This window comes from Bos mutus, chromosome 6 (assembly GCF_027580195.1).
Source record: "Bos mutus isolate GX-2022 chromosome 6, NWIPB_WYAK_1.1, whole genome shotgun sequence".
Classification (NCBI taxonomy): domain Eukaryota; kingdom Metazoa; phylum Chordata; class Mammalia; order Artiodactyla; family Bovidae; genus Bos; species Bos mutus.
The window spans coordinates 111,012,042-111,037,282 of NC_091622.1; the positions used below are offsets into that span (position 1 = coordinate 111,012,042).

General features: G+C 48.2%; 1 protein-coding gene across 10 annotated transcripts in view; it reads right to left on the reverse strand.

Moving 5' to 3' along the window:
- Positions 1–25,241, reverse strand: part of PROM1 (prominin 1) — a 148,463-nt gene that overhangs the window by 114,806 nt on the left and 8,416 nt on the right. For 4 of the 10 annotated variants that reach the window (XM_070372726.1, XM_070372727.1, XM_070372722.1 and 1 more), the window contains exon 3: positions 2,220–2,663. The exons of 2 other annotated variants lie outside the window; for them this stretch is intronic. In XM_070372726.1, coding sequence (XP_070228827.1) covers positions 2,220–2,439 — 220 coding nt within the window. In that variant the 5' untranslated portion in view covers positions 2,440–2,663. Of the gene's footprint in view, positions 1–2,219; positions 2,664–7,976; positions 8,287–8,785; positions 8,859–9,162; positions 9,306–25,241 lie in introns of those variants that run through there. 4 more of the 10 variants (XM_070372725.1, XM_070372724.1, XM_070372723.1 and 1 more) reach the window with 4 other exon arrangements.

Consider the following 25,241-nt stretch of genomic DNA (forward strand, 5'->3'; position numbering starts at 1 on the left):
GTCAAGGGACAAGGAAGGCTAACATCCTAAGATTACATTAGGATTTAAATTCCACACTAATCATGTTTTTGGAGGTGAAAACCCTTGAAGGCACTGGAAATAAGACACCTTTTAACCTGATCATTCGAACGAAGACCTTCAAAAATGCTGTTTTCCCTAGTGAAACCAGTGTGAGGAAGTCTTCCTATGAAACCCAGGGGGAGAAAAATAGCCATATGGAAAGAGATTACAGGATTAGCTGATTACGTGATCCGCCTCCGAATGACACAAGGGGGCTGCACAATCTTTTTAAAGAAGTCGTTGCAAATTCATATCAAACAACTGAATTCTAGGTTTTCTACATAAAAAAGAAGCCAAGACTAAAGTCACTCGTAGGCACTTGTGCTTGCTTGCACGTGTGCTCAGTCATGTCCAGCTCTCTGCGACCCCCCTGGACTGCAGCCCACCAGGCTCCTCCCTCCATGGGATTCTCCAGGCAAGAACACTGGAGCGGGCTGCCATTTCCCTCTCCGGGGGATCTTCCCGACGCAGGGATCAAACCTGGGCCCCTGCACTTTCTGGTGCATCCTTTACCACTGAACCGCCGGATATTTACTGGTCAAACACTTTGTTCGGGTTTTTGCATAAGATGTTACAGAAAAACTCCAACTAACTATTTGGTCAACCGTGTATTTATTCAATTATATTTACATCAAGTCTAAAGATAAAAGAAGAGATATCTGTTGAGAAGCGTGAACCTCTGTTCACTATGAATAAATAAACTCAGTGTGTCTTCTGCTTTTGCCCTTCAGACTTCCAGGTTGAGTCTTCTAGGCAGTGATGTAAACAGTAACCAGTGCTTGCCCAGGACTCTCTTCTACGACGGAAGGGCTCAGAGTGATTTACTCCACTGATTCGATATTTAAACTAAAAAAAATTTGAGAACTACACTTCAGACTGTTTCAACTGCTTAATCTGAGACAAATACATGTAAAAAATTCTATGTAAATGCATATTAAGAAAATCTATAAACTGCCCATAATATAAACAGGTGCTGCTGCTGCTAAGTCACTTCAGTCATGTCCGACTCTGTGTGACCCCATAGACAGCAGCCCACCAGGCTCCCCCACCCCTGGGATTCTCCAGGCAAGAACACTGGAGTGGGTAGCCATTTCCTTCTCCAATGCATGAAAGTGAAAAGTGAAAGTGAAGTTGCTCAGTCGTGTCCGACTCTGAGCGACCCCATGGACTGCTGCCTACCAGGCTCCTCCACCCATGGGATTTTCCAGGCAAGAGTACTGGAGTGGGGTGCCATTGCCTTCTCCGAAACAGGTGCTAAAGTTCGCTAAATACATTCTCTCTCCTCTCTCTCTCTCACAGATAATCTTCTTATGAACAATGGCTGACCATCTTAGGATGAAGATCAAGACTACCACAAATTTTATAACACTTAATAATCAATGACAGTATGCAAATCTTCATAGTTAAAAGAACAAGCCTAAGCTAGATCTAACATTAAATCAATAAAAATTTAGGCTGCCAAACCCTGACAGCAGACACTTCCCATAGACCACTTACATTTTCATAATCCTGTTCCTGAAAACACACACCCCGAAGATTTCCCAGGACAGACTGGCCCCAGTGCTAAGGCCAGACAGTGGCACATACCCAGAGCAGCTGCACGAGGCCAGCAGAGCTCCCTCCAGTCCTCAGACTCAGACTCTTAGAACTGAAGCAAACACGTTACCCAGGTAATAGGTTTGGTTCACCAGACCTGGCCCGAAGCAGTGTCAAAACCGCGTATCGTGGTAGGTGGAGAGTTAAATTTGTAACTTTCAGTGTGCATGGGTGGTCATTATTAACTTCTCATTTGATGGCAGGGACTTCGCATTTTTACCCTACCTTTTACCTTTGGTAGGAACTTGAGGATAATTCAGTTCTCTAACCAACACAAACAAAAAAGGCAGGGACAGAGGATAAAGAATGGGAAGAACAACATGGCAACACAGTTCAGTTTCATTTTCTTACCATCACATTCCTGACAACCTATTTCACTTGATTTTCTTAACTTCCATCTAAATGCTTTCTGCTCCTGTGCAATTCAATCACTCAGAATCTCATACTTGACCACATAGAATATATCCTCCTCCGATCATGCTGTCATTAACAACACTAATGCGTGTGTGCCCAAGAGTGGTGTTAGGAGACAAATTCTACCTTTTCCCACCCTCAGGACTTACCTTCAGGGAAAGCATTGGGCTGCACAATTTGGACAAAGAAGCGTACAATCTGAAAGAAGAAGCCAGCGAGACCAGGATCATAAGAGTCGCCGGTCTGATAGGAGGTTGGAGGCAACTGGAATTCCAAACCATCAGGACGGTACCCGGATGACGACAGCTCCTCTGACAGGGTGTCCTCACAGAGTCCCAGCAGCAGGAGGAAGCCAAGGAGCAGGGCCATGGCTAGCAAGATGCCCCAAACATGAGGTGGTGCTGGAGGCCGCCCACGTCAGGGTGTTCTGGAAGCCTTGGGAACGGCGGGAGCGTGTTCCTGTGCAGAAGTGTCGTGAGGGTTGAGCCTACGGTGTGCTCAGTTTCCTGGCCAGGCTGGCAGGCAGCGAAGGGCAGCAGAGAAAGTTCTCCGGCAGGCAGGGGAGGGGGACTCAGTCCATCAAAGCAGCATCCCTGGCAGGGAGAGAAGGGACGGGGGGTCACTAATGCCTGCAGCCTGCCTGCACCCGCAGCTCGCCTGGTGGAGAGGCTGCCAGGCTTTAGAGTAAGCGCTCAGCCTAATCCGCTGCTGGGGAAGAAACACAGAGCCTGCTCCAAGCGCGGGGGCAGGAAAGCTACAAGGTCCCCCGCCAGGAGCCAGACCCAGGAACACCAGGCAGTGGAGTGACTGTGCGGTCTCAGAAGCTGACACTTAACCACATCTGAAAACGTTCTACATGCCCACAGGTAGGAACTCACTTAAGGCATTATCCCATTTTACAGATGAGGAAACTGACTCAGAGAATCTCAGTGACTTGCCAAAGGCAACGGCTGACTAACAGTGGGCCAGAAGTCACACCCAGTAGGTGGCTTTCATGGCCTAAGCCTGGACTCTCCCAACTCTGAGACACCCTCCCTGCAAGAGCCCTCCGTCTCAGAGAGGCAGAGCCCCCCAGCAATAGATAAGGTGCTCATTTTTCCTCCAGTTTTGGGCTGCTCTCCCCATCTCTGCAGATATGTCTTACTTTGTCTTTTATTTTACTAATGTGCTTGGTGATCTGTCTCCATGGTAAAGAATCCGCCTTCAATGAAAGAGACCTGGGTGGGGAAGATCCCCTGGAGGAAGAAATGGCAACCCAATCCAGTATTCTTGCCGGGAAATCCCACGGACAGAGGAGCCTGGCGGGCTACAGTCCATGGGGTCACAAAGAGTCCGGCGACTAAACAACAAACAGCAACAACCCCCTTCCTGGAGACGTGTTTCACTCCATCTTTCATCTCACTAATACGCTCACTGATCTAACTTTATCTCTTCACTCCCCTCAACCCAAACTGGAAGAGCGTGGCCTCAAGGGCAAGGACCAAACTCTTTAAGGCCGGGTGACCTGGTGTCTGTCTTTCTAGCACGCTCACCAGGTCGCCCTGATGGGAGTCCCCGTCTCAAGGCACCCCCTGGGCGACTCGGGGTCCAGGCGATGAGAGGCTGAGCAGCGGGAGACCCCCACCCTCCCCTGGGGAAGGGGAGAAAGATCAGGAACCGAAATCAGCTCCCAACCCAGCATCCAGTGGGGGTGGCGTGGACCCCGTGCTCCTGGAGTTTCTCTCCCCAGAGCTGAGCATAAGGTGGGCGCACAGGCAGAGCTCAGTGTGAGCTGCGGAGCAGGCAACCACACAATCCAGACCAAGAGCTTGGCTTGTGCCAAGGCACTGGGCGAGAGGACTTGAAAGAGAACTAACTTCCCAGGGCAGCTGATGCGCTGCCTGTCCTTTCTCCTCTGGGGTCAGGAGCACCCTGACTTTATTTTGTGTATTACACTCACTAACTTTCAAAATAAGGATGGGGTTCTCCAGAAACACATAGGGATTCCCTGGTGGCTCAGACGGTAAAGCATCTGTCCACAATGCAGGAGACCCAGGTTTGATCTCTGGGTTCAGGAAGATCCTCTTGAGAAGGAAATGTCAACCCATTCCAGTATTCTGGCCTAGAGAATTCCATGGATGGAGAAGCCTGGTGGGCTACAGTCCATGGGGTTGCAAAGAGTCGGACACAACTGAGCGACTTCACTTTCTTTCACTTTCTCCAGAAACACACACAAGATGAAGGAATAGACCACCAGGAAATGGACACATTTGTACAAGAGGCCAGACGACCCCCTGTCTATATTCCACCAAGTTAAAGAAAGCCCCAGACCAGAGGCAGGAGGTAATGAGCCATCAGAGTGAAGACGTTCATTCACATGGGGCCCCCTTAGTACCGCCTCATCTTCTAAGCCCCATCCCACTCCAGTCCCGTCCGCACAGACCTGCCAATGGAAGGACCCTCGACTCTCCCCTTATCAAACCACGGGCTGTCCGGCTCCTCAGAGGTGCCCAGTGCCACCCTCACGGACCCCAGGCTTCCGGGTCCACCTCACCCACGGACACAGACACACAGGGATCCCAGTCAGTGTTTCTAAAGGACGATCCCTGCCAACAGCCTGTGCTGGGGCTCGGAAGCGCTTGAGCATTTCATGGTTTCCACCACGAATCAGCGCCCTGATCCGTCTCCAAATCTCTCCCAGAGAGAAAAGAGAAGAAGAAGGAGACACAGCAAGGCAGCCTCTGCCAAGCCCGTCTGCACCTCTGCGGGGCTGAACGGGGCAGGAGGAAGATACGACGGAGGGGCGTGTGGTTATTCAGATAGGACCATGCTCCTGTGGGCAGGCAGGCGGACATGCACGCACATCACACGTACAACTCAGGCACGCACACTGACACACAACTCACACAGACACAACACACACGCGACAGAGCAGGTGCATACACTCCACAGGTGGACGTGCACACACCGCACACACGTCTTGTTTTCTGCTAGAGGACACGCAGGAGCACAGCAGCTGGAAGGATTAAAGGCTCAGCTGCTAAGAAAGGCTGACTTCCCGGTAATGCCACCAAGGCTCCGCTGGGGACAGAGAGAAACAGCGAGGGGAGACGGCAGGAGGCCCATGGGAGAGCTGTGAATAAACAGACTCCAGCCATCCTCAGCGAAGAGCGGGCTGGAGAGATCCCTCAGGGAAGGCAAAGATGGGGCGTCCACTGGGTCAGGGCAGCACCCGAGCGGCGCATGCATCCTGCTCCCGAGTGGAGGTCCCTCTTAACTTCTGGAGCCACTTCTAAGAACATTTCGAAACCTCATTACTTATAAAACACTATAGACTACAGATAAAAGTCAAGGTGACCAGGAAGAAGTTTTCATCTCAGTTCGAACTGCTGTGCTTTCAAGGTCTGGGTACTTTGGCACACTCGGTAGCAAGAGCCACTGAGAGCCACCAGGGAACTGCCCGCACAAACCCAGGATGGCTCCAGACCCAAGAGCCACATCAGCGTGAAACTGGGTCTTTGTTTCAAATGAGATTATCAGACTGCATTTCTGGATATGTGGCCCATTAATCTGCATTTTTAGTACCCTCATTTGGTGACTGGTGCTTAGACAATGAAGGCTTGAGAACCAACACCGTTCCTGACTAATCCATGCCACTTTCCAAAGACACCTCCCTCCTCCCAAAAACAACCGCAGAACAACAGGCGTGAAGCAAAACCTCCCCAGACATCTTTCTTTGATTGCACTGAGGTGACCTAGCCCAGTAGCTTTGTGGGGCCCCTGACTTCCCCATCTTGGTGCCCTTGGAGCCTGGCACATAGTAGGCACTCAGTAAGGATGTGTGCATGCTAAGTCACTAAGTCCTGTCTGACTCTTTGGGACCCCATAGACTGCAGTCTGCCAGGCTCCTCTGTCCATGGGGTTTTCTAGGCAAGAATACTAGGGCATGTTGCCATGCCCTCCTCCAGGGGATCTTTCTGACCTAAGGATCTAGCCCATATCTCTTGCGTCTCCTGCATTGACCACTGGTGCCACCTGGGAAGGAGCCCCTGGTGGCTCAGATGGTAAAGAGTAAGCCTGCAGTGCAGGAGACCTGGGTTCAATCCTTGGGTCAGGAAGATCCCCTAGAGAAGGAAATGGCAACCCACCCCAGCCACCTGGGAAGCTACTGAGGTACCCAAACTGAGCCCAGGCTCAGTCAATCAGAGGCTCACTTCTGGGCTTGTGCATAAGACACAGGGCGGCAGAGGCAGTTTCTACTTCAGTGATGGCAACATGCGAGCAGCCACAGTCAGAGCCTCATGGCAGCCATAGCCATACGCCCATCAGGAATCCTGCTGCAAGCCCCAAGTCCACTCCTCTGGGCTCCCAAGCCTGGCTAGCCATCCTTTCAGTCCCATCACTAAGCCACCCAGTATCCAGTCTCTTTTCTGCTATAATTATGCAGAATTGCTTTTGGTCATTTGTGACAATGCATCCTGACCTTGAACTAACCTCAGTGTGAACTCTTGATCCCTACAAACTGACTTCCTTCATACGGGAAATGGTCCCAAGAAAACAGTATTTGCTTTATTATTTTCTACCTGTCCTTTGATGCGCTTTGCTTCACCACACTAGATACGCAGGAATAGTCCAGCATGGAACTCATAAAGTGAAAGTGAAAGTCACTCAGTTGTGTCCCACTCTTTGTGACTCCATGGAGTATGAAGTCCATGGAATTCTCCAGCCCAGAATACTAGAATGGGTCACCTGTCCCTTCTCCAGGGGATCTTCCCAACCCAGGGATTGAACCCAGGTCTCCCGAATTGCAGGTAGAGTCTTTACCAGCGGAACCACAAGGGAAGCCCAAGAAAGAATACCAGAGTGGGTAGCTTATCCCTTCTCCAGTGGATCTTCCTGATCCAGGAATCAGTCCGGGGTCTCCTGCATTGCAGGCAGATTCTTTACCAGCTGAGCTATCAGGGAAGCCAGGAACTCATAAGGAAGTTCATTTTAAAAATGGTATACATTAAGAAAACTAAATTAAAAGGCACTGCACCAGGAAACAGAGGGCCCTGGCTTTTAAGAGGAGGAAGTCTCTAGTCTCACTGATGACCTGAGTGACAGCAATTGTTTACGGTCCCCGTGTGGTTCTCATTGCTAATGTAAAATGGGGTTTTGAATGGCGTGGGAGGGCTGGCGATGGAATACAGGTACAGGACCTGGCCGCACACACATCTGGCAGTCAACAGAGGGTCTGGACCTCCCCTGCCAAGAGCAACAGCCTTAGCTCCGCTGCGGCCGCCTCTGACCGAGGAAACTCACAAAAGAGGGAGAAGATCCAAAGTCCTAAGTTCACATACGTTGAATAATAGGAAGTTGCCTACATGCAAGTCTTTCGAAAACGGTCATCCGGCTCAGGCAACCCAGGAACAGCCAACAGTTCAGTCTTCGGGGGAGGGGGCGGAGGGGTCTCTGTTGGGGTGGGGGAGGAGACGTTCCAGGACCCCACTCACACACCTGCTGTATTTAACCAAGCTCAGCTGCCCGTCTCCGGAACCCGGGAAAACCTTCCTCCGAGCCCCGGGGCAGGAGCGAGTTTCAGCAGCTGCCGCGGGCTACAGGGCACAACCTGTAGCTACTCCGAGCTGGCGGCTCCGCTCGCCCCCGCCTTTCCCGGCTACCCTCCACCGTCCCGGGGCCCCCTCCTGCCCGCTCGCCCCCGGCGCCAGGAGCCTCTTCAGGGCTGCTGGACAAAGGATGCGCGGCCGGCCCGGCGGGCGCGAGAAGCCCGGAGACTCCAGGAATCCTTCGCCACCCGGGGGAACCGGCGGGTGCCGAGTAACTTGGCCGCCGCTGGCGCGGGTTGGCGTGGACTGGGGTCGCCGGTGAGAGAGGGGTCCCGAGCGGTACGCCGCCGCTCTCGGAGAGAAGTTGGAGAAACTGACCTCGGGCCCCCGACTCCCCGGCACCGTGAAGCTCTTCCTCTGTCCACGCTTCCCTTTGTTGTCCTCCCCGGCGCCTTACCGGCCGGGGTGCGCCTCCAACACCCCGTTCTCCGTCTGCCAATCGCTGAAGGTCCCTGCGCTGCGCGCCCAGAGTGGACTGAAGGATGCTTCAAGCCAGGGGTGACTGCGCTCGCATGTGGGCACGGCGACAAGGCCGCCCACGGCACCCCCAGAGTCCCCACGTGTGCTGGTCGGTCGCACTCCGTACTCCTTTCAGCAAATCAGAGGAAGGGGACCCCTCTCCCTATCCAGCCGGGGAGAGTCAGTGCCCCACACCCCTCGTTCCACTAACCTCCCCCTCCCCCGGGGACTCCCCTCGCCGACCACCAGTCCCCAGGCCCCAGACCCGCCTCCCTGGTCCGCCCTCCTCTCAGAGAGCGACCCGGTGGCCTTGGGGTCTGAGTCGCGCCCGCGCCTCCATCTCCGGCTCGCACCAACAGTTGCCGGCTCCTCTCCGCCGCGTGGAAAGACCAAGCACGCAGCCCGCAAAGTTGGCGCGCGTCTGCGCCCTGCCCGGAACTCCCGCGGGGTCCACCTCGCCCTGCAGCCCCTCGGGTTCCCCTGCCGCTCTCTGGGCTGGCATCACCTGCCGCGGGCCGGGGAGAGAGCGCCGGGGCTGGGAGAGGGGTCGCGGAGCGTGCCCCTCGCCCCCCCCTCCATTTCCCCACCCCCGGCTTTCTGGGAGGGGGGCGCTTAGCACCCTCGGTCGGGGCCGCAGACACCTTCCGGGCTCCGAAGGGGCTACTCACCGCGCGCCGGGTCCAGCTGTCCTTCAGGTCTAGCCGCCGCCGCCTCCGCCCACCCGCCCCCGGCTCTTTCCTCGCCCCCCCAATCCCCCACCCGGCTCACCCCGCCCCGGCTCATAAATGATTTATGAGTCGGCTTCGGGGACCACCGGGCTGGCTTCCGGAGAGGCGGCCCCGCAGCCCCGCGCGCCTGCCAGACAGACCCCGGGACAGGGCGGGTCTGGAAAGGCGCCGGCCTTGGAGGCGCGCCGGCGAGGCCCGGGGCGAGGGGTGCCCTGGGGACCTGTTGCAGACCGCCCCCCCCGACCTCAACCGGCGCTCACGGGCGGGAACTTGAGGATGCGGCCGCCGAAACGCGCCGCTTCCTGAAACGTATGCACCCGCGGCGGGAGAGCCGAGCGCGTGGCCCGGGGCCCCGGTGGGGAACGGCTGAGGGTTCTGCACGCGCGCTCCCGGTTGGACCCGCTGAGCAGCTTTGCCTACATGCCCCGGGGCACGCCTGGAGAGCCAGGTGCTGCCATTTCCCGCGGCGAGAGCCGGGCTCAGGCGAGCACGCCCTTCTCCCAGCACCCACGCCTCCTCGAGGCAGGCTGAGTCCGTTTGAACACCGCTGCGCTTCTGAAAACTTAGCTCTCTGGTTCTAACTCAGACCTGCCTGGGTTGACTGCCTCTGCCGCCTTAGACGCTTTTATTGCCAGATTCCAAGACTTTTTTTTTTTTTTTTAATTTACCCAAGTAAAACCATACTCACAACTCAAATCCTTTGGTCCCTTAGCGTGTACCAACCGCAATGCTAGTGGCTGGGGCTAGAATACCCACTAAGAGCCACCCTTGCTCCCATATACACACACAGGCAGCCACTATAGGTCTAAACACGCGGAGCTTTCATTTGTTGGGAGTTACCCGCCATCCTCTGGAGAAGGGAATGGCAATCCACTCCAGTATTCTTGCCTGGAGAATTCCATGGACAGAGAAGCCTGGCAGGCTACAGTCCGTGAGGTCGCAAAGAGTCAGACACAACTGAGCGACTAACACACACACACACACACACACACACACACACACACACACACCCTGCCATCCCCACTGGCTGAGGGGCGCGAAGCTCCCACCAAGAGCAACCACCCCCACCCCCTTCCAGCTGCTCTCACCGGAGGTTCACCTCACTCCTCACTCACTACTTCCTACTCCCTGGTGGGAAAAATAAGACTTATGGAAGGAAAAAAGCACCTTCCGGATGGTGTCAGGCACACAGTAGGTGTTTCATGTTTGTGATATGGATGGATTGATGAATGCATGGAAACATGGACAGACCGACAATGATGGACAGGAAGGTTGACTTAATAGTTCTTTCACTTACCCCAGGATCTAGCAGAAAACAGGTGCTCAAAAGAGCATTATTTGTTTGACAAGTAAAAAAAAAAAAAAAAAAAGCTTCCCTGGTGGCTCAGCTGGTATAGAATCCTCCTGAAATGCAGGAGACCTGGACTGGATCCCTTGTTTGGCAAGATTCCCATGGAGAATGGAAAGGCTACTCACTCCAGTATTCTGGCCTGGAGAATTCCATGGGCTGTGTAGTCCACGGGGTTGCAAAGAGTCGGACAGACTGAGCGACTTTCACCTTCACTTTTAAACTGATCTTGGGGTTTCCCTGGTGGTTCAGTAGCTAAGACTTCACCCTCCAAATGCAAGGGCCAGGTTCAATCCCTGGTCAGAGGACTACATCCCACAGCCCACAACTAAGAGTTCTCAGGCTGCAAATAAGATCCTGCATGCCACAGCAAAGGTTAAAGATCCAAGACCCAGATCAGATCAGATCAGATCAGTCGCTCAGTTGTGTCCAACTCTTTGCCACCCCATGAATCGCAGCACGCCAGGCCTCCCTGTCCATCACCAACTCCCAGAGTTCACTCAGACTCATGTCCATTGAGTCAGTGATGCCATCCAGCCATCTCATCTTCTGTCGTCCCCTTCTCCTCTTGCCCCCAATCCCTCCCAGCATCAGTCTTTTCCAATGAGTCAACTCTTGGCATGAGGTGGCCAAAGTACTGGAGTTTCAGCTTTAGCATCATTCCTTCCAAAGAAATCCCAGGGCTGATCTCCTTCAGAATGGACTGGTTGGATCTCCTTGCAGTCCAAGGGACTCTCAAGAGTCTTCTCCAACACCACAGTTCAAAAGCATCAATTCTTCGGCGCTCAGCCTTCTTCACAGTCCAACTCTCACATCCATACATGACCACAGGAAAAACCATAGCCTTGACTAGATGGACCTTTGTTGGCAAAGTAATGTCTCTGCTTTTGAATATGCTATCTAGGTTGGTCATAACTTTCCTTCCAAGGAGTAAGCATCTTTTAATTTCATGGCTGCAATCACCATCTGCAGTGATTTTGGAGCCCAGAAAAATGAAGTCTGACACTGTTTCTACTGTTTCCCCATCTACTTCCCATGAAGTGATGGGACCGGATGCCATGATTTTCGTTTTCTGAATGTTGAGCTTTAAGCCAACTTTGTCACTCTCCACTTACACCTTCATCAAGAGGCTTTTGAGTTCCTCTTCACTTTCTGCCATAAGGGTGGTGTCATCTGCATATCTGAGGTTATTGATATTTCTCTCCCAGCAATCTTGATTCCAGCTTGCGTTTCTTCCAGTCCAGCGTTTCTCATGATGTACTCTGCATAGAAGTTAAATAAGCAGGGTGACAAGATACAGCCTTGACGTACTCCTTTTCCTATTTGGAACCAGTCTGTTCTTCCATGTCCAGTTCTAACTGTTGCTTCCTGACCTGCATACAAATTTCTCAAGAGGCAGATCACGTAGTCTGGTATTCCCATCTCTTTCAGAATTTTCCACAGTTTATTGTGACCCACACAAAGGCTTTGGCATAGTCAACAAAGCAGAAATAGATGTTTTTTCTGGAACTCTCTTGCTTTTTTGATCATCCAGCGGATGTTGGCTATTTGATGTCTGGTTTCTCTGCCTTTTCTAAAATCAGCTTGAACATCAGGAAGTTCATGGTTCACATATTGCTGAAGCCTGGCTTGGAGAATTTTAACCATTACTTTACTAGCATGTGAGATAAGTGCAATTGTGCGGTAGTTTGAGCAATCTTTCCCATTGCCTTTCTTTGGGATTGGAATGAAAACTGACCCTTTCCAGTCCTGTGGCCACTGCTGAGTTTTCCAAATTTGCTGGCATATTGAGTGCAGCACTTTCACAACATCATCCTTCAGGATTTGGAATAGCTCAACTGGAATTCTATCACCTCCACTAGCTTTGTTCATAGTGAACAAATTCTTCACATTCCAGGATGTCTGGCTCTAGGTCAGTGATCACACCATTGTGATTATCTGGGTCGTGAAGATCTTTTTTGTACAGTTCTTCTGTGTATTCTTGCCATCTCTTCTTAATATCTTCTGCTTCTGTTAGGTCCATACCATTTCTGTCCTTTATCGAGCCCATCTTTGCATGAAATGTTCCTTTGGTATCTCTGATTTTCTTGAAGAGATCTCTAGTCTTTCCCATTCTGTTGTTTTCCTCTATTTCTTTGCATTGATCACTGAAGAAGGCTTTCTTATCTCTTCTTGCTATTCTTCGGAACTCTGCATTCAGATGTTTATATCTTTCCTTTTCTCCTTTGCTTTTCGCTTCTCTTCTTTTCACAGCTATTTGTAAGGCCTCCCCAGACAGCCATTTTGCTTTTTTGCATTTCTTTTCCATGGGGATGGTCTTGATCCCTGTCTCCTGTACAATGTCATGAACCTCATTCTATTGCTCATCAGGCACTCTATAAGATCTAGGCCGTTAAATCTATTTCTCACTTCCACTGTATAATCATAAGGGATTTGATTTAGGTCATACCTGAATGGTCTAGTGGTTTCCCCACTTTCTTCAATTTCAGTCTGAATTTGGCAATAAGGAGTTCATGGTCTGAGCCACAGTCAGCTCCCAGTCTTGTTTTTGCTGACTGTATAGAGCTTCTCCATCTTTGGCTGCAAAGAATATAATCAATCTGATTTCAGTGTTGACCATCTGGTGATGTCCATGTGTAGCATCTTCTCTTGTGTTGTTGGAAGAGGGTGTTTCTTATGACCAGTGCATTTTCTTGGCAAAACTCTATTAGCCTTTGCCCTGCTTCATTCCGTCTTCCAAGGCCAAATTTGCCTGTTACTTCAGGTGTTTCTTGACTTCCTACTTTTGCATCCCAGTCCCCTATAATGAAAAGGACATCTTTTTTGGGTGTTAGTTCTAAAAGGTCTTGTAGGTCTTCATAGAACCATTCAACTTCAGCTTCTTCAGCATTACTGGTTGGGGCATAGACTTGGATTACTGTGATATTGAATGGTTTGCCTTGGAAACGAACAGAGATCATTCTGTCATTTTTGAGATCGCACCCAAGTAGTGCATTTCGGACTCTCTTGTTGACCATGATGGCTACTCCATTTCTTCTAAGGGATTCCTGCCCGCAGTAGTAGATACAATGGTCATCTGAGTTAAATTCACCCATTCCAGTCCATTTCAGTTCGCTGATTCCTAAAATGTCAACATTCACTCTTGCCATCTCTTGTTTGACCACTTCCAATTTGCCTTGATTCATGGACCTGACATTCCAGGTTCCTATGCAATATTGCTCTTTACAGCATTGGACCTTGCTTCTATCACCAGTCACATCCACAGCTGGGTATTGTTTTTGCTTTGGCTCCATCCCTTCATTCTTTCTGGAGTTATTTCTCCACTGATCTCCAGTAGCATATTGGGCACCTACTGACCTGGGGAGTTTCTCTTTCAGTATCCTATCATTTTGCCTTTTCATACCGTTCTTGGGGTTCTCAAGGCAAGAATACTGAAGTGGTTTGCCATTCCCTTCTCCAGTGGACCACATTCTGTCAGATCTCTCCACCATGACCCGCCCAGCTTGGGTTGCCCCACGGGCATGGCTTAGTTTCATTGAGTAAGGACCCCATGCCCGAAGGGCGGCGGCCAAGAGGAGTTACCCCACGTCCGAGGTCAGGGGCAGCGGCCGAGAGTGCCAGACTGTGACGGCGCAGGAATGGCTGAGAGGAGCTACCCCACGTCCGAGGTCAGGGGGGGTGGCCGAGAGGAGATACCCAGTGTCCGAGGTCAGGGGTGGTGGGCAGGAGGAGCTACCCCACGCCATGGCTGCGTGAGCACAGGAGGGCCTAGAGGAGCTATCCCAAGTTGAAGCTCAGGAAGGGCGGTGGTGAGGAGATACCCCTCATCCAAGGTAAGGAGCATTGGCTGCGCTTTGCTGAAGCAGCCGTGAAGAGATACCCCATGCCCAAAGTAAGAGAAACCCAAGAAAGATGGTAGGTGTTGCAAGAGGGCATCAGAGAGCAGACACACTGAAACCATACTCACAGAAAACTAGTCAATCTAATCACACTAGGATCACAGCCTAGACCCAGGGCACCAAGTAAATTTTTTTTTAATGCAAGAAAATTGCAAGTTTAAACTAAGCTTGACTGTGCATATCTCTAGGATATTTCCTAGCTCAGGAAACTTCTGAAACCTGTACTATAGGCATGGAGAGGTTAGGTGTACCCTGACACATCTAATCAGCTGCTCCAGGTCTCTGCTGGAACACCTCCAGAGACCCCCACACTTCCGCTCAAAGGCAGCCCTCTCTGAGTGGGGCCCGGAGATGAGCTCTCCCCTCCCAGGAGCAGCCAGCTCTCCTGCCTCGAATTTGGACCCTGTTCCTTTTTATCCCTGTGACTTTGGCTGCTTCATCTCATTGAGCCTGTTTCCTCGTCTACAAAGTAAAAATAATTATGCCTTAGGAGGCTCTTGTTTACTTCTAATAACAATGATAGTAATAATAATGACAATGGTAGTAGTGTCTGACTCTGCGACCCCATGGACTGTAGTCCGTCAGGCTCTTTTGTCCATGAGATTTCCCAGGCAAAAATGCTGAAGTGGGTAGCCATTCCCTTCTCCAGGGGTCTTCCCCAATGCAGGGATTGAGTCTGAGTCACCCACATTGCAGGCAGATTTTTTACCACTGAGCCACCAGGAAAGTCAATAACGGTGATAGCTAAAACTTAAAAAATGTTTTTTACAAATGAAGCAGTAGGCTGAGAGCTTTATGTGCATTATTTCATGTAGTCTTACCAGTAACAACAGCAATCTATTATCTCCGCCTTAAAGATAAGCCTAAAAGAGTCTCAGTAATTTGCCCAAGGTCACAGAGCTAGTAAGTGAAGCACTGTATTTGAACCCAGAGTGGCCTCCAGAGCCCATGATTATCCTAAAACACCAAAAACACCCAAAAGATAACAGGAAACCCTCTGTGCTTGTACTCTCCCAACAGATGGTGGTGGTGGTGTTCAGTTGCTCAGTCATGTCCACCAACTCTTTGTGACCCCATGGACTGCAGCTCTCCAGGCTGTCCTTCACTATCTCCCTGCTGCTGCTAAGTCACTTCAGTCGTGTCCGACTCTGTGGGACCCCGTAGACGGCAGCCCACCAGGCTCCCCCGTCCCTGGGATTCTCCAGGCAAGAACACTGGAGTGGGCTGCCATTTCCTTCTCCAATGCATGAAAGTGAAAACTGAAAGTGAAGTCGCTCAGTCGTGTCCGACTCTTAGCGACCCCATGGACTGCAGCCTACCAGGTTCCTCCATCCATGGGATTTTCCAGGCAAGAGTACTGGAGTGGGTTGCCATTGCCTTCTCCACACTATCTCCCTAAATTTGCTCAAACTCATGGCCATTGAGTCGGTGATGCCATCCAACCATCTCATCCTCTGTCATCCCCTTCTCCTCCTGCCTTCAATCTTTCCCAGCATCAGGGTCTTTTCCAATGAGTCAGCTCTTCACATCAGGTGGCCAAAGTATTGGAGTTCAGCTTCAGCATCAGTCCTTCCAATGAATATTCAGGACTGATTTCCTTTAGGATTGATTAGTTGGATCTCCTTGCAGTCCAAGGGACTCTCAAGAGTCTTCTCCAACACCACAGTTCAAAAACATCAATTCTTCAGTGCTCAGCTTTCTTTATGGTCCAACTCTCACATCCATACATGATTACTGGAAATACCATAGCTGTGACTATACGGACCTTTGTCACCAAAGCTATGTCTCTGCTTTTTAATACACTGTCTAGATTTGTCATAGCTTTTCTTCCAAGGAGCAAGCATCTTTTAATTTCATGGCTGCAGTCACCATTTGCAGTGATTTTGGAGCCCAAGAAAATAAAGTCGGTCACCATTTCTATTGTTTCCTCATCTGTTTGCCATGAAGTGATGGGGCTGGATGCCACAGTCTTTGTTTTTTGAATGTTGAGTTTTAAGCCAGCTTAAATATAGATTAATAATAGATTCTTAAGTAGAATAGATCTATTCTATTAAATAGCTTTAATATAGATTCTTAAAGAAGAGTAAAATACTCTTCTTTCACCTTCATCAAGACAACATGAAACCCTCTTGGCCTGTACTCTCCCAACAGATAGTGTAGTGTGGATTGAAAGGGTCGGCCACTGGTCTTCCTGCAGACACTGAATGCTTCAGCTGTTTTTATCCATTTCATACCCCTCAACACCTACTCTACCTGGACCATCACAGGCATTTAATAAATGAATGAATAAATAGTAAAAATAGAACAATAGTAAGATGTGTTCTGAGCAGCCTTAGGCAGACAGCAACAGGACCTAATAATTTGTTCTGTTCAATTTGGCTTATGGTTCTAATCCAACAGTCTCACTATTCAGCACAACTGAATTTCTTTATTTTTTTTTTAATAGAAGTCTAGCTGGATTACAATATTGCATTAGTTACAGGTGTACAGCACAGAGTTTTTTTTTTTTTTTTTTACTTTCTGCAGATTATATTCCATTATAGGTTGTTACAAGATATTGGATATAATTCCCTGTGCTATATAGTAAATCCTTGTTGCTTATCTATTTTATGTATAGGAGTTTGTACCTGTTCCTAATTTGTCCCTCCTCACCCCTTCCTCTTTGGTAAGCATAAATTTGTTTTCTCTGTGAATCTCTTTCTGTTTTGTACATAGATTCATTTGTATTAATTTTTAGACTCCACATATCAGTGACATCATACAGAATTTGTCTTTCTCTGCCTGCCCTTTTCTCTCTGTGTAATATCTCTGAGTCCATCCATGTTGCTGCCAATGGCAGCACTTCATTCTTTTTTATCACTGAATAATGTATAGGATATACACACACACGTATGGGAGATATATACATCTGGGAGTTATATATACACACACACATATGGGAGATATATATATATCTGGGAGTTATATATACACACACATATGGGAGACATATATATATAAATATATATATATATAGCATTTTCTTAACGCAGTCATCTGTTGACGGGCACTTGGCTTGTTTCCATGTCTTCGTTATGGTAAAAAACTGCTGCTCTGAACACGGGGGTGCATATACCCTTTCAAACGAACGTTTCAGTTTTCCAGCTATGTTCTCAGGAGTGGATCATATCTTTACCTTTTTAAGGAACCTCCATACTCTTTAGTGGCTGCCCCTAGTTTATATTCCCAGCAACAGTGCAGGAGGGTTCCCTTTTTGGCACACCCTCTCCAACATTTATTATTTCTAGACTTTTTGATGATGGCCACTCTGATGGGTATGAGGTGAATACCTTTTGATTTAGTGCAACTGAATTGCTATATCATCTGTTACAGGCAAGGCCAGATAGGATGACGCTGTTCCCACATACATACTGAGTCAGTAGATGGAAAAATTAGGCCTCCCTTTCTGAAATCGCTCCTCACTTTTCCTGCCCAGACGAAATGTAAACACAACAGGTGACCCTCGAAAGAGCTAGAAGAGTCATTCAGATTCAGTCACGAACAACTAGTGTGGTCCCTAGTAGGTCATGTAAACCCCTATGCTTCACGTTCCTCACTGGTCAGCGGCAGCACTCAATGACCATAGAAGGCCGGAGGCCACCATCTTGGACGGTGCATGCAGATGGGACATTTCCAATATCACAGACTGGTCTGCTGGACAGTGCTGCCTTAGAGTGAACCATAAAAAAAGAAAAATTACAACAGGACTGCAGTAACAAACTCAAGTTTCAGGAAAAGTTGTCAGGGTTATGTAACATTAGAATGAAGTGTTGACTGACATATCCGTTACTGTCACTACACAACCCCTGGTCATTCAACAATCCTTGATCTTTGGCAAGATATTCCTTATGAAGAATGGAATATTTTCCTCTGAGTCTAAGACTAAAACAAAATAGGTTAGTGAGTATATTATTCTAATTAATCTGAGGATTTCTATGAATAATTACATTCCAAAAAAATTTTGTTTGTATGACTAACAAATATGGCAGCATATGACTCTATAGAAAAATAAATCTGTATCGTCTCAACATCTACTGATTTATCTTCTTAAGATTGAAATTTGTGTAAAGATCATCTGGGAGAGAGAGAGACAGACAGAGACAGAAAGAGGAAGAAAGTAATTGTTCTTAATAGAAATTCTACTAGTTTTGAAAGGAATGGCTTCACACAAGGTAGGGTTCTCTTATAAATGTTTTACCTCGTGATTTCCTGTTAATCTTGCTTTTTTCCACTTGCCTCTGGGCTTAGATTCCAAAAAAATAGTATTGTTGGTGTTTAATAACCCAAAGTCAGAAATACATTCTTGAACTTTGAAAACCTTCGGCTAAGATTTGGAACTCATCCATCAAGCCCATTGCATGCTGGTTCAAAGACGGAGAGGAAAAACTTCAATCCAGTTTGGAGCAAGAGGAGGAAAGAGAGAGAGGGGGCCAGGTCAAAGACAGTGCCTCTGAGCCTGGATTCCAAACACGAAACCTGGGGAGAACTTGGAAAACTCAGTCACAATTTAATGGGGCAGGTGTGGGGTAGTTTTATATTTTATGTGCTGAATCTGTATTTGGTAACTTTGGAATAAATGCCTCATCTCTAGGGCTGGCTTTCCCTCTGACATCATCTTTAACATGTACTAACGCAGATGGGGAGTCATAATTTGCCTTTAGTAACCGTATGGGAAACAGGAGAACAGTGAAAGGTGAGAGAATTATAAAGTGTTAGGATACTCACTCTCATTTTCTTGAGGAAGGTAAGGTTTTTTCCAGCCAAATGCTATTGAGAGGTTGCAGAAGGAGGTAGGCAGGAAAATCCCACAATTTCTGATTCTCTAGTGTTCAGTTTTTATCATAGCCCCAAAAAGATTCACCCAGGAACTTTTAATTTATGCAACACAAAACTTATATCCAGGACTGAACTTATATCCAGGACTTACCTGGTGGTCCAAAGGTTCAGAATCTACTTGCCCATACAGGGAACATGGGTTTGATTCCTGGTCCAGAAAGATCATACGTGCTTCAGGGCAAGTAAGCCCGTGTGCCACAACTACTGAGTCAGTGAGCGACATCTACTGAAGCCCATGTACCCTAGAGCCTGTGCTCTGCAACAGGAGAAGCCGCTGAAGTGAGAAGCCTGCACACTGCAAGTGGAGAGTAGCCCCCACTCACCACAACTAGAAAAGCCCTTGCACATCAACAAAGAGACAATGAATGCAGCAAACAACCAAAAACCAGAAAAACAAAAAAACTTACATCTATGCACACACTGTTTTGCCCATCTGGGAATAATTACTATTATTACTTTCCTCTAAAGAATTACTCATTTGCATTGTCTTCATCAGCATCTGAAAGCACTTATTAAGAATCTATTAATATTATTCATTCATATATTCATTCATTCAGTAGTATCTTCTCAGCACCTGAAACCTAGCAGGATCCTGCAGAGCCCTCCTAGATAACCAGAGATTTGGCTCAGACAGTAAAGAATCTGCCTGCAACATGGGAGACCCAGGCTCGATCCCTGGGTCAGGAAGATCTCCCGGAAAAGGAAATGGGAACCCACCCCAGTATCCTTGCCTGGAGAATTCCATGGACAGAGGAGCCTAGTGGGCTACAGTCCATGGGGTCGCAAAGAGTTGGACACAACTGAGTGACTAACACTTTCACATTTTATGGCTCAGGTAATGTTTCAACAGCAAGGAAGACCTGATGGCTACTTGGAATCACGTGATCAAGACAATCATTTCTGAAAATAGAAGGTTCCCCCCAACTCAGCACATAGCCCTTCTTCTTTTCCCTATTCAAACTCTGAGCAAAACCTGGGGAATTGGGAGGTAGGTCTTTGGGATGTGAGCCCACCTTCTCCCCAGGACTTCAGGCTTCCTCAACTCTGTCTTTCCTTTCACCCAACATTCGTCGCTCAGTATTGTATTCTTCTTTTCTAAGAGACTCTTTTCTTAACATTTTATTACTTATTAATTTTTCTTTTTTGGCTCTGCTGGGTCTTCGTTGCTGCAAGGGCTTTTCCGCAGTTTCAGAGAACAGGGGCACTCCCTAGTTGTGGTGTGCAAGTTTCTCACTGCCATGGCTTCTTTGTGGAGCACAGGCTCCAGGGCATATGAGCTTGAGCAGTTGCAGCATGCAGCACGTGGGCTCAGTAGCTGCAGAACACAGGCTTAGTTGTCCCGCGGCATGTGGAACACCCCCAGACCAGGGATTGAACCCATGTCACCTATACTGGTAAGCAGATTCCCATCCACTGTACTGCTGGGAAAATCCTAGATTCTTGAGCAAAAAGCAGCTGAATCTGAGTTCAGTAACACAGTTCCTCACTAGCAGCTGGATATTCTAGTTACTCTGACCCAAAATATCCTTACAAAAAATCAGTCACCCTGTGTCAGGGACAGTTGTGGGGAAGTTTCATATTTCACATGCTGAATCACACATAATCGTTTCAAAACTTATGAAAAAAGTCGTTTATCAAACCTTGTCTTTTCCTCTTATTTCCTAGCATATTTCCCTCATTGTGAAACTTTCTAAAAAAGCATTCTCTGCAAAATTCTATTCTGCTTCACTCTCGGCTACCTAAGCTATCATCAGATATTTATTTTAAACCCACTATACTTTTTTGCTACTTGAAACACTATTTTTTTTTTTTTTTTGCCTGAGCAATTAAAGTGTTAAATTATAGTCCCAACCAGCTACTCATGCCAGAGTGAAAAACTGAGGTGTGTTTTGTACGGAAAGCCTGGGAGGTGGAGGCTGAACAGACCTGGGAATGCGCTCCAGCTCTGCTACTCTATTCACTTACTCACTCACTCACTCATTCATTCGCTTGCCCGTAACCAACGTTGTCTCAGCCCCTGCTGCGGACGAGACTCAGCAAAGACACAGAGCAGAGAATAAGACAAAGGACACCCCTGGCCCCCCAGAGCCAAACCTCTCACAAAGGAGAACATACACATACAAGCCAACAAAGCAACAAGTTCATGTATACTCCTCAGTAAGTACTTGACCTCTCTGAATTTCAGTCTCCTCACCTACGAAATAAAGGTTTTACAAAGATTAAATGCGATGAGGTGTGCAACATACCTGGCACACAGTAGGCAATGAATGGAGGCAATTATTCTGCTCCTGTTAGCTCTCTGTCAACCTGTCTTTCACCACTACCCCTCAAAGTTATTTTCAATTTCTAGTGCGGTAGGGCTCTTGGATCCACAAGCTAAATATTTATCCCACAAATATTAACATAATATTTATCCACAAGTATTAACATCCTAAGGATTTGTAAGGCTCCAAGCCAGAGAGGCTGAAGGAGCTGGATTTAGTCTGATCTCTGCTGTGCAAAAGAAATTGTCCAAGACTCAGAAATGGGTCAAGGAGATGAGTGGGCATCTTTTCAGTGGAGTGAGGCATGTGATGTAAAGGACCTTCTGGGAATTACTGGATCCTACAGAGGTGTGTATTTGATTGTAGTTCTATCGACTAGGTTATATCACACCTCTGTAAGGGTACTGTTCTGGCTGTTCAGTCAATCAGTCATGTCTGACTCTTTGTAACCCCATGGACTGCAGCAAGCCAGGCTTCCTTGTCCTTAACCATTTTCTGGAGTTTGCTCAAACTCATGTCCATTGAGTTGGTGATGCCATCAAAGGTCCATATAGTCAAAGTTACGGTTTTTCTAGTAGCCATGTATGGATGTGAGATTTGGACCATAAAGAAGGCTGAGCACCGAAGAATATTGATGCTTTTGAATGGTGCTGGAGAAGACTCTTGAGAGTCCCTTGGACTGAAAGGAGATCAAACCAGTCAGTTCTAAAAGAGATCAACCCTGAATGTTCATTAGAAGAACTGATACTGAAGCTGAAGTTCCAACACTTCAGCCACCTGATGCAAAGAGCTGATTCCTTGGAAGACCCTGATGCTGGGAAAGGTTGACAGCAAAAGGAGAAGGGGGCAAGCAGAGGATGAGACAGACAGCATCTTGAGTAAACTCTGGGAGACAGTGAAGGACACGTGGGAGCCTGGCTTGCTGCAGTCTGTTGGGTTACAAAGAGTCAGACATGACTTAGTGACTGAACAACAACGTAAGTTCATCAAGAAGATAAAAGTAGTGATGAGACAGAAATTCACATTTTAAGTCAAGGCAAGAAAAGTTTAAATATAAAGCTTTTTTTCCTGCCCTTTGGCCTCCTCCCTCCCCTCTGGTGTGCATCAGAACCTGCATTATATTTTAACCAGACCTGCTCCCAGGGACAGGGGAGCCTGGTGGGCTGCCGTCTATGGGGTCGCACAGAGTTGGACATGACTGAAGTGACTTAGCAGCAGCAGCTCAACCATGAAGATCTATTTTTCTCCTACTGGCTCCAGCCAAGTAATTCCTTAGAAGATAACAGTCATGCCTCAACCTTATAAGGGGTCAGAAAGACCCACTCTCACCTTGTACATGCAGAGATCTTCAGTGAACTTTATTCACAATGCCAACATATTTCCCGTTGAGATAGTGACTGCTGCCAACAGACTGGCCAGATGACCTGGGGAGATACTGAACTGCACCAGATGGAAGTTCACACTTAAATATTTACTTATGCCCTTATAAGGAGGCTTCCTAGGTGGCTCAATAGTAAAGAATCTCCAATGCAGGGGAAATAAGACATGTGGGTTTGGTCCCATTGCCCAGTCCAAGCTCACTCTGCTCATCACACAACAGGCCAATAAGTGAGACAAAGTGTTGAGAAAAGGAAGGGGCTTTATTTGGGAGCCAGCTGACCAAGAAGACGGCAGGCTAGCACCTCAGAATGACCATCTTGTGGGGCCGGGATGCCAGGTTTTTGTTTTTTTTTTAAGGGATTAGATTTAGGGGGAGGTGAGCCTTGGGTGTTCTTTGGAAGGAATGATGCTAAAGCTGAAACTCCAGTACTGTGGCCACCTCATTTGAAGAGTTGACTCATTGGAAAAGACTCTGATGTTGGGAGGGATTGGGGGCAGGAGGAGCAGGGGACGACAGAGGATGAGATGGCTGGATGGCATCACTGACTCGATGGACGAGAGTTTGAGTGAACTCCGGGAGATGGTGATGGACAGGGAGGCCTGGCGTGCTGCGATTCATGGGGTCGCAAAGAGTTGGACACGACTGAGCGACTGAACTGAACTGAACTGAACTGAGGCAACAAGATAAAAAGACAATACAGTCCTTACAAATGTCCCCTACACTGGCAAGTCTCAGGCAGGAGGATGTGCTAGTTTCACTTCCTTAGAGTCCTTCACAGGTAGGCAGCATACGTTATCTCCCTGGGGCAGGCCATTATGTATGCGGACAATAACAAAAGTAGCAAGATGAGGGTTAAAGTCACAGAAGCAGATCCAGTATAAATTCAAAAATAACCTTTCCCGATTACAATCCCTGGGTCAGGAAGATCCCCTGGAGGCGGGCATGGCAACCCACTCCAGTATTATTGCCTGGGAAATCCCATGGACAGAGGAGCCTGGTGGACTACAGTCCCTGGAGTTGCAAAGAGTCAGACATGACTGAGTTCTCATGCAACATGCCGTTGTTTTTTTTTTCTATTTATTTATTTACTTTTGGAAGCTAATTACTTTACAATATTGTATTGGTTTTGCCATACATTGACATGATTCCACCACGCGTGTACATGTGTTCCCCACCCTGAACCCCCTTCCCACGTCCCTCTCCATCCTATCCCTCTGGGTCATCCCAGTGCACCAGCCCCAAGCACCCTGTATCATGCATCGAACCTGGACTGGCATTCCATTTCACATATGATAATATACATGTTTCAATGCCATTCTCCAAAACCATCCCATCTTGCCCTCTCCCACAGAGTCCAAAAGACTGTTCTATACATCTGTGTCTCTTTTGCTGTCTCACATACAGGGTTATCATTACCATCTTTCTAAATTCCACATATATGCGTTAGTATACTGTATTGGTGTTTTTCTTTCTGGTTTACTTCACTCTGTATAATAGGCTCCAGTTTCACCCACCTTATTAGAACTGATTCAAATGTATTCTTTTTAATGGCTGAGTAATACTCCATTGTGTATATGTACCACAGCTTTCTTATCCGTTCATCTGCTGATGGGCATCTAGGTTGCTTCCATGTCCTGGTTATTATAGACAGCACTGCAATGAACATTGGGGTACATGTGTCTCTTTCAATTCTAGTTTCCTCGGTGTGTATGCCTAGCAGTGGGATTGCTGGGTCATATGGCAGTTCTATTTCCAGGTTTTTAAAGAATCTCCACACTGTTCTCCATAGTGGCTGTACTAGTTTGCATTCCCACCAACAGTGTAAGAGGGTTCCCTTTTCTCCACACCCTCTCCAGCGTTTACTGTTTGTAGACTTTTGAATAGCAGCCATTCTGACTGGCGGCAACACGCCATTAATGTCACCAGCTATATTCCTTGTATTCTGCCCATTTTACGAGATTATTGCTTCTTGCGTTATATGTGACTGAGCCTCAGATAAAATTAATGATGATTAGGTGACTTGAAACAACTGGCCAAATGTAGAGTTCTATAAGATGAGTGACTGTAATACTGTCTGTCTAGGTATGGGAAGAAGCAGCAAAAGGGAACCATCTCCTGGACACCAGTGAGGCAGGCGGTTCAGAGGCTTTTGCTTATTGTTCTAGCTTGAGTCTGGCGCCTTAGACCACTCGGCCGTCCTGATGGCCCTTGCTTATTGTTAACAGGGTTCAGTCCAGTGATAGCACGCTGAGTGGCCTGTCAACAAAATCCTTGCCTGACCTGGGTATGAGGATTCCCAGCACCGTGAGACAAACCAGTCACAAAATGCCTCCCAAACCTTGGTTGAAATTCGTACCAAAAGGGAAGCGATCATAAAATAAAGAAAGTTGCCTGTCACCCAGTCCATAACAATCGAGCCATTAGCTGCTGCGGAGGCTGACCTGACCTGCAGTGCACCTGCTAGGCATCCAGGACAACGATCAGAATGCGACGCTGTGTGTTCTGGGAAAACTGGGCCTTCCTGCACTCAGATGCTTCCAAGAGGAGTGTTTCATGAGCCTGGATTCTTGCATCTCCCCATTCTGCTGCTGCTGCTGCTAAGTCGCTTCAGTCATGTCCAACTCTGTGC